Source organism: Phoxinus phoxinus (assembly GCF_949152265.1).
Source record: "Phoxinus phoxinus genome assembly, chromosome: 3".
In the NCBI taxonomy this organism is placed as follows: Eukaryota; Metazoa; Chordata; class Actinopteri; order Cypriniformes; family Leuciscidae; genus Phoxinus; species Phoxinus phoxinus.
Window position 1 is genome coordinate 659,712 of NC_136878.1, and position 10,000 is coordinate 669,711.

Genomic DNA, 10,000 nt, shown 5'->3' on the forward strand with positions numbered 1-10,000 from the left:
ATCACAGATCATTAGAATAAACATGATTACTTATATGTTCGTTGGATTGCGAATCGCCTGCGCCGAAACTTACCAAATAATCCACAGTGAGAAGCACCAAATAATGCAGAGCTGAGAAACAGGAACACTTTCCCAGCGTTCGGATGGTTTGGAAGGTAATGGTATTGATCCTGTGTCGATCTTTTCTCGTTCTCATGTAATATTCATAACGCTCCAGTGGGCGGAGCCAAAGACGCGGTGGCGTAGGCGTTTGTTCTTCTGCGAGTCCCCAGCTCTCAGATCCTGCCGGTTTCGGAATTACAAGGAGGTTTTGAGTTCTGAAACGCACAGGGTATTTTATAGTATAACAATCTCTCAATTCTCAAAAGATCAGGAACATTTTAATTCTCAGTTCATGGCCCTTTAATTTATTTCAACATTTCAATAATTATCATTAAAATAAATCATTACTTTTAACAATTATAAATAACATATTTATATATTTATTTATTCATTCATCCATCATCCATCAATTTTTCTATCATTCTGTCCATCCATTGTTCTATCCATCCATCCATCCATCCATCCATTTTCCTATCCATCCATCCATCCATTGTTCTATCCATCCATCCATCCATCCATTGTTATATCCATCCATCATCCATCCATTGTTCTATCCATCCATTGTTCTATCCATACATCCATCCATTGTCCTATCCATCCATCCATCCATCCATTGTTCTATCCATACATCCATCCATTGTCCTATCCATCCATCCATCCATCCATTGTTCTATCCATCCATCATCCATCAATTTTTCTATCATTCTATCCATCCATCCATTGTTCTATCCATCCATTGTTCTATCCATCCATCCATCCATCCATCCATTGTTCTATCCATCCATCCATCCATCCATCCATTGTTCTATCCATCCATCCATCCATTGTTCTATCCATCCATCATCCATCCATTGTTCTATCCATCCATCCATCCATTGTTCTATCCATCCATCATCCATCAATTTTTCTATCATTCTACCATCCATCCATTGTTCTATCCATCCATCATCCATCAATTTTTCTATCATTCTATCATCCATCCATTGTTCTATCCATCCATTGTTCTATCCATCCATCCATCCATTCATTGTTCTATCCATCCATCCATCCATTGTTCTATCCATCCATCATTCATCCATTGTTCTATCCATCCATCATCCATCAATTTTTCTATCATTCTATCCATCCATCCATTGTTCTATCCATCCATCATCCATCAATTTTTCTATCATTCTACCATCCATCCATTGTTCTATCCATCCATCATCCATCAATTTTTCTATCATTCTATCATCCATCCATTGTTCTATCCATCCATTGTTCTATCCATCCATCCATCCATTCATTGTTCTATCCATCCATCCATCCATTGTTCTATCCATCCATCATTCATCCATTGTTCTATCCATCCATCATCCATCAATTTTTCTATCATTCTATCCATCCATCCATTGTTCCATCCATCCATTCATCAATTTTTCTATCATTCAATCCATCCATCCATTGTTCTATCCATCCATCCATTGTTCCATCCATCCATCATCCATCCATTGTTCTATCCATCCATCATCCATCCATCCATTGTCCTATCCATCCATCCATCCATCCATTGTTCTATCCATTCATCATCTATCAATTTTTCTATCATTCTATCCATCCATCCATTGTTCCATCCATCCATCATCCATCCATTGTTCCATCCATCCATCATCCATCCATTGTTCTATCCATCCATCCATCCATCCATCCATCCATTGTCCTATCCATCCATCCATCCATTGTTCTATCCATCCATCCATCCATCCATTGTTCTATCCATTCATCATCTATCAATTTTTCTATCATTCTATCCATCCATCCATTGTTCTATCCATCATCCATAAATTTTTCTATCATTCTATCCATCCATCCATTGTTCTATCCATCATCCATCAATTTTTCTATCATTCTATCCATCCATCCATCCTTCCATTGTTCTATCATTCCATCCATCCAGTATTATACAATGAAAGCTCTAAAGCTCTGCATCCTCTCAGTCATTTCTAGTGGACAAACATCACAAATACATTTCATCCCAGTACTTCTGATTCCGTGTGATGCGTGTGTGCTGGAGACGAGTGTGCGACTGCTCCTGAGACGAGTGTGCGACTGCTCCTGAGACGAGTGTGCGACTGCTCCTGAGACGAGTGTGCGACTGCTTCTGAGACGAGTGTGCGACTGCTCCTGAGACGAGTGTGCGACTGCTCCTGAGACGAGTGTGCGACTGCTCCTGAGACGAGTGTGCGACTGCTCCTGAGACGAGTGTGCGACTGCTCCTGAGACGAGTGTGCGACTGCTCCTGAGACGAGTGTGCGACTGCTCCTGAGACGAGTGTGCGACTGCTCCTGAGACGAGTGTGCGACTGCTCCTGAGACGAGTGTGCGACTGCTCCTGAGACGAGTGTGCGACTGCTTCTGAGACGAGTGTGCGACTGCTCCTGAGACGAGTGTGCGACTGCTCCTGAGACGAGTGTGCGACTGCTCCTGAGACGAGTGTGCGACTGCTCCTGAGACGAGTGTGCGACTGCTCCTGAGACGAGTGTGCGACTGCTCCTGAGACGAGTGTGCGACTGCTCCTGAGACGAGTGTGCGACTGCTCCTGAGACGAGTGTGTGACTGCTCCTGAGACGAGTGTGCGACTGCTCCTGAGACGAGTGTGCGACTGCTCCTGAGACGAGTGTGCGACTGCTCCTGAGACGAGTGTGCGACTGCTCCTGAGACGAGTGTGCGACTGCTCCTGAGACGAGTGTGTGACTGCTCCTGAGACGAGTGTGCGACTGCTCCTGAGACGAGTGTGCGACTGCTCCTGAGACGAGTGTGTGACTGCTCCTGAGACGAGTGTGCGACTGCTCCTGAGACGAGTGTGCGACTGCTCCTGAGACGAGTGTGCGACTGCTCCTGAGACGAGCCGATCGATGCGTAATTCTCCCGGTGAAATGAGCCTTTCGTTCTCCGGCTCCGGGAGAGAGTCTCCTTTAATCACGACAGTACGTCTGTCTCCACGCGGGAGTGATGTTCTCGGGTGACGGCCGCCTCCTGTCTCTCTCTCTCTCGGCTCTGGAGATCTGACAGGATTGTGTTCATATATCGGGAGTCGTGTGTGTTTGAGGCCGGGATCTTCCGCTCGTGTGCTTCATTCATTTGAATTCTGGGAATCCTCCACCAGTCTTATCCGCTATCTGCTGCTGATCATCACACACACACACACACGCACACACACACATACACATACACATACACATTCACTCACTCACACACACACACACACACACACACACACACACACACACACACACACACACACACACACACACACACACACACACTCACACACACACACACACACACACACACTCACACACACACACACACACACACAGATGTTTATCGTGGTCTCTCTCTCTCTCTCAGTGCCGCCTCAGTTCCTCAACTACCCGTCGAACATGTACGCGTACAAGAGCGCGGATGTGGAGACACACACACACACTCACACACACACACACACACACACACACACACACACACACACACAGATGTTTACCGTGGTCTCTCTCTCTCCCAGTGCCGCCTCAGTTCCTCAACTACCCGTCGAACATGTACGCGTACAAGAGCGCGGATGTGGAGACACACACACACACTCACACACACACACACACACACACACACACACACACACACAGATGTTTATCGTGGTCTCTCTCTCTCTCCCAGTGCCGCCTCAGTTCCTCAACTACCCGTCGAACATGTACGCGTACGAGAGCGCGGATGTGGAGACACACACACACACACACACACACACACACACACACACACACACACACACACACAGATGTTTATCGTGGTCTCTCTCTCTCTCCCAGTGCCGCCTCAGTTCCTCAACTACCCGTCGAACATGTACGCGTACGAGAGTGCGGATGTGGAGACACACACACACACACACACACACACACACACACACACACACACACACACACAGATGTTTATCGTGGTCTCTCTCTCTCTCCCAGTGCCGCCTCAGTTCCTCAACTACCCGTCGAACATGTACGCGTACGAGAGCGCGGATGTGGAGACACACACACACACACACACACACACACACACACACACACACACACACACACACACACACAGATGTTTATCGTGGTCTCTCTCTCTCTCCCAGTGCCGCCTCAGTTCCTCAACTACCCGTCGAACATGTACGCGTACGAGAGCGCGGATGTGGAGATGGAGTGCGGCGTGACGGGGAACCCTCAGCCCAGTGTGCGCTGGGTGAAGAACGGCGAGATGGTCGTTCCCAGTGACTACTTCCAGATCGTGGTGAGAAACACACTCATGATATCTCAGATGCAGCAGAAGTGTGTGTGTTTGGGGGATCAGATCCCTATAGTGTTGGAAGGAATGAACGAATGATTTGTTTGTTTTGTTATTTTATTTATATGTATTTATTTATTTATTCATTCTTATTTATTGATTTGTATATATTTATGCATTTATATTTATTTATAAATACATTTTTATTCAATCAAATGATACTATTATTAATTCATTCATATTTATAAATATATATTTTTTATTAATATTTATTTATTTATTCATGTTTATTTATTTTTCACCCTTTATTTATATTTATTACATTTTATTTATTTATTTATATTTATTTATTTGAATGACTTTTTATTCAATCATATAATGCTGTTATACATTCATTCATACATATTAATTAATTATTTAATTTATTAATATTTATTCATTTAATTTAACTACTGTGTTTATTTATTAATCACTCTTTATTTTTTGCATCAATGAAAAAGTAAAACCTGTAGTCTAGTTTAGTGCTCATTAAATCCTGAATGCACGGCTCAGTGGAGCTCCTGAAATCTTGATGTGTCTTAAATGTCCATCCTCATGTTGAGTGTGTGTGTGTGTGTGTGTGTGTGTGTGTGTGTGTGTGTGTGTGTGTGTGTGTGTGTGTGTGTGTGTGTGTGTGTGTGTGTGTGTGTGTGTGTGTGTGTGTGTGTGTGTGTGTGTGTGTGTGTGTGTGTGTGTGATTCTCTCGTGTGTTTTGCAGGACGGCGGTCATCTTCAGATTCTGGGTCTGGTTCGATCAGATGAAGGATTCTATCAGTGTATCGCTGAGAATGAGGCGGGAAACAGTCAAGCGATGGCTCAACTGATCCTGCTGCAGCCCGGTAAGAACACACACACACACACACCACATGCCCACACACACACACACTCACAGACACACACTCGCACACACACTGAACGACTGCAAGCGAGTTAGTCGCAGATGTTTGCTGGTTGTGGGCCAGATGTGATTCTTTCACAGCAACAGTGTGTGTGTGTGTGTGTGTGTGTGTGTGTGTGTGTGTGTGTGTGTGTGTGTGTGTGTGTGTGTGTGTGTGTGTGTGTGTATGTGTGTGTGTGTGATCTGTCATCCTCCTGAGTGCTTTATTCTTCTTTGAAAGCACATGTTTCGGTCGAGGAAGGTTTAGTCTTAAGATCTGTATCACTGATGTCTGAAAGCTTTACCCAGAATGCTCTGCTGTGCATTTAGAACACTGATCACACACACACACACACACACACACACACACACACACACACACACACACACAGATCCATGCCAGGGTTTCAGTCTGACTGAGTGTCTTCTTGAACTTTTAAACCCCTGGTCTCTGTTCAATCCCTCTATAGTGAGCTGTGTGTGTGTGTGTGTGTGTGTGTGTGTGTGTGTGTGTGTGTGTGTGTGTGTGTGTGTGTGTGTGTGTGTGTGTGTGTGTGTGTGTGTGTGTGTGTGTGTGTGTGTGTGTGTGTGTGTGTGACACCAGTTCCAGAACCACCATAACTCTGAATGAATAACCATAACTGATGAAGTGAGAGAAATCATGATTCATTCATTCGGTGCAGAAAAGTGTGTGTGTGTGCGTGTGCGCGTTTACGTGTGCGTGTGTGTGCGTGTGTGTGTGTGCGCGTGTGTGCGCGTGTGTGCGTGTGTGTGTGTGTGTGTGTGTGCGCGTGTGTGCGTGTGTGTGTGTGTGTGCGCGTGTGGGAGTGTCTCTCTGACAGTGTTTCTATCCATTAATCTCATCTGTGTAATTAACAGGCTGTGATTTAATTATCATATTCACTTTAATAAGAGACACGGATCAACACAAACTGTCGCATATATTAATGATGACTCTAATCGTCTGGATGGATTTACTGGATCAGATATTGATATTCATCTCGTCTGCCTCAAATATATGTGTGCATATATATATATATTTATACAGTTATAATTTAAAGTATTCCCCTTGCAAAGTTAATTGGCAAAATGTACAGACTTTCAGCTGATCAAATCAAGAAAAAAATAATTGAAATGCCTCAACACAACAAATGTTTCAAGCGGTTTCTTCAAATTTAACTGAAAATGCAATTTTTTATGACTTATGCAGTTTCAAAACGATTCAACCCCCTAATAGAATCCCTCACAACAGCACACATCTGCAGAACAGCTGTCGGCTCACTGATCAAGGCCTTCATTAGCGACACCAGGTGTGCTTGAGATAGAACACATGAAATATCTGAACTGGCGAGGTCTGTTGAGTGTCACGTTTGACTGCAAGTTCATAAATATGGCTAAGTCAAAAGAATAGTCCAAAAAGTTAAGAGAAGATATCATCTCCCTTCACAAACAAGGAGTGAGATACAAAAAGATGGCGGTGGCACTAAATGTTCCTGGAGACAGTTAGTCTCCTAGTTTGCGAGTTCAGAGTTAAAGGAACAGTGGCTACACTCCCTGGATGGGGCAGAAAAAGGAAGATAACGGTTCAGAAAAACCCTCGAGTGACAGCAGAAGACTTCATGTTTACAGACACTGAGGTTTCAGCTCGTACTAAACACATGCCAGGACTACAAGACTACAGGACTCCAGGACTACAGGACTACAGGACTACAGGACTACAGGACTACACCACTACAGGACTACAGGACTCCAGGACTACAGGACTACACCACTACAGGACTACTACAGGACTCCAGGACTACAGGACTACAGGACTACAGGACTACACCACTACAGGACTACAGGACTCCAGGACTACAGGACTACACCACTACAGGACTACTACAGGACTCCAGGACTCCAGGACTACAGGACTACACCACTACAGGACTACAGGACTCCAGGACTACAGGACTACACCACTACAGGACTACTACAGGACTCCAGGACTACAGGACTACAGGACTACACCACTACAGGACTACAGGACTCCAGGACTACAGGACTACACCACTACAGGACTACTACAGGACTCCAGGACTACAGGACTACAGGACTACAGGACTACAAGACTACAGGACTACAAGACTACAGGACTACACCCCACTACAGGACTACAGGACTCCAGAACTACAGGACTACACCACTACAGGACTACTACAGGACTCCAGGACTACAGGACTACAGGACTACACCACTACAGGACTACAGGACTACAGGACTACACCACTACAGGACTACTACAGGACTCCAGGACTACAGGACTACAGGACTCCAGGACTCCAGGACTCCAGGACTCCAGGACTACAGGACTACAGGACTACAGGACTACAGGACTACACCACTACAGGACTACAGGACTACAGGACTACACCACTACAGGACTACAGGACTACAGGACTACAAGACTACAAGACTACAAGACTACAAGACTACAAGACTACAAGACTACAGGACTACAGGACTCCAGGACTACAGGACTACAGGACTACACCACTCCAGAACTACAGGACTACAAGACTACAAGACTACAAGACTACAAGACTACAGGACTACAGGACTACAGGACTACAGGACTACAGGACTACAAGACTACAGGACTACAAGACTACAGGACTACACCCCACTACAGGACTACAGGACTACAGGACTACAGGACTACAAGACTACAAGACTACAAGACTACAGGACTACAGGACTACAGGACTACAGGACTCCAGAACTACAGGACTACAGGACTACAAGACTACAGGACTACACCCCACTACAGGACTACAGGACTACAGGACTACAGGACTACAAGACTACAAGACTACAGGACTACAGGACTACAGGACTACAGGACTACAGGACTACAAGACTACAGGACTACAGGACTACAGGACTACAGGACTACAGGACTACAGGACTACAAGACTACAGGACTACAAGACTACAAGACTACAGGACTACAGGACTACAGGACTACAGGACTACAGGACTACAAGACTACAGGACTACAGGACTACAGGACTACAAGACTACAAGACTACAAGACTACAGGACTACAGGACTACAGGACTCCAGAACTACAGGACTACAGGACTACACCACTCCAGAACTACAGGACTACAAGACTACAAGACTACAAGACTACAAGACTACAGGACTACAGGACTACAGGACTACAGGACTACAGGACTACAAGACTACAGGACTACAAGACTACAGGACTACACCCCACTACAGGACTACAGGACTACAGGACTACAGGACTACAAGACTACAAGACTACAAGACTACAGGACTACAGGACTCCAGAACTACAGGACTACAGGACTACACCACTACAGGACTACAGGACTACAAGACTACAAGACTACAAGACTACAAGACTACAGGACTACAGGACTACAGGACTACAGGACTACAAGACTACAGGACTACAAGACTACAGGACTACACCCCACTACAGGACTACAGGACTCCAGAACTACAGGACTACAGGACTACAAGACTACAGGACTACAAGACTACAGGACTACACCCCACTACAGGACTACAGGACTCCAGAACTACAGGACTACAGGACTACTACAGGACTACAGGACTACAGGACTACAGGACTACAAGACTACAAGACTACAAGACTACAGGACTACAGGACTACAAGACTACAAGACTACAGGACTACAGGACTACAGGACTACAGGACTACAGGACTACAAGACTACAGGACTACAAGACTACAGGACTACTACAGGACTACACCACTACAGGACTACAGGACTACAGGACTACAGGACTACAGGACTCCAGGACTACAGGACTACAAGACTACAGGACTACAAGACTACAGGACTACAGGACTACAGGACTACAGGACTACTAGACTACAAGACTACAGGACTACAGGACTACAGGACTACAGGACTACTAGACTACAAGACTACAGGACTACAGGACTACAGGACTACAGGACTACTAGACTACAAGACTACAGGACTACAGGACTACAGGACTACAGGACTACAAGACTACAGGACTACTACAGGACTACAGGACTACAGGACTACAAGACTACAAGACTACAAGACTACAAGACTACAGGACTACAGGACTACACCACTACAGGACTACACCACTACAGGACTACAGGACTACACCACTACAGGACTACAAGACTCCAGGACTACACCACTACAGGACTACACCACTACCGGACTCCAGGACTACACCACTACAGGACTACAGGACTACAGGACTACACCACTACTGACCCAAGAGTACAAGAATTGGTCGGCTCCAATTTGCTCAAAATCGTATAAATACGCCACAGAAGTTTTTGGATTCTGTTCTGTGAAGCGATGAAACAACTTCTCGTCCCTCTGGATCAGCGGTGTGTCCTGAGGAGGAAGAATGAAGAGCTCTGTCTGCAGTTCAGCATGTGGAGCTCGTGATGCTCTGCGGCTGCTTTATATCCTCCGGCTCTGGAGACCTGCAGCGTGTGGAAGCAGAGATGATCCACTGAAGGATCAGGAGATCATGTCGTCAGTGACGAAGCTGGAGCTGGACCTTCATCAGGACAACGATCCCGAGCATTCCTCAAACTCCACTCAGGCTATGTTTACACAGAAACGTTCTGAAGAGAAAACGCAAAAGTGGCGTTGCGTTA

The 10,000-nt window shown here is 45.5% G+C and overlaps 1 protein-coding gene across 1 annotated transcript in view; it reads left to right on the plus strand.

The window, feature by feature from the left end:
• The window catches only part of dcc (DCC netrin 1 receptor), a gene marked incomplete at its 5' end in the record, with an annotated part of 182,987 nt that overhangs the window by 57,119 nt on the left and 115,868 nt on the right, over window positions 1–10,000 (plus strand). Inside the window, 2 exons of the mRNA XM_079605559.1 lie at window positions 4,243–4,397; window positions 5,149–5,269. Of these exons, the coding sequence (XP_079461685.1) occupies window positions 4,243–4,397; window positions 5,149–5,269 (276 nt within the window). The remainder of the gene's footprint in view (window positions 1–4,242; window positions 4,398–5,148; window positions 5,270–10,000) is intronic.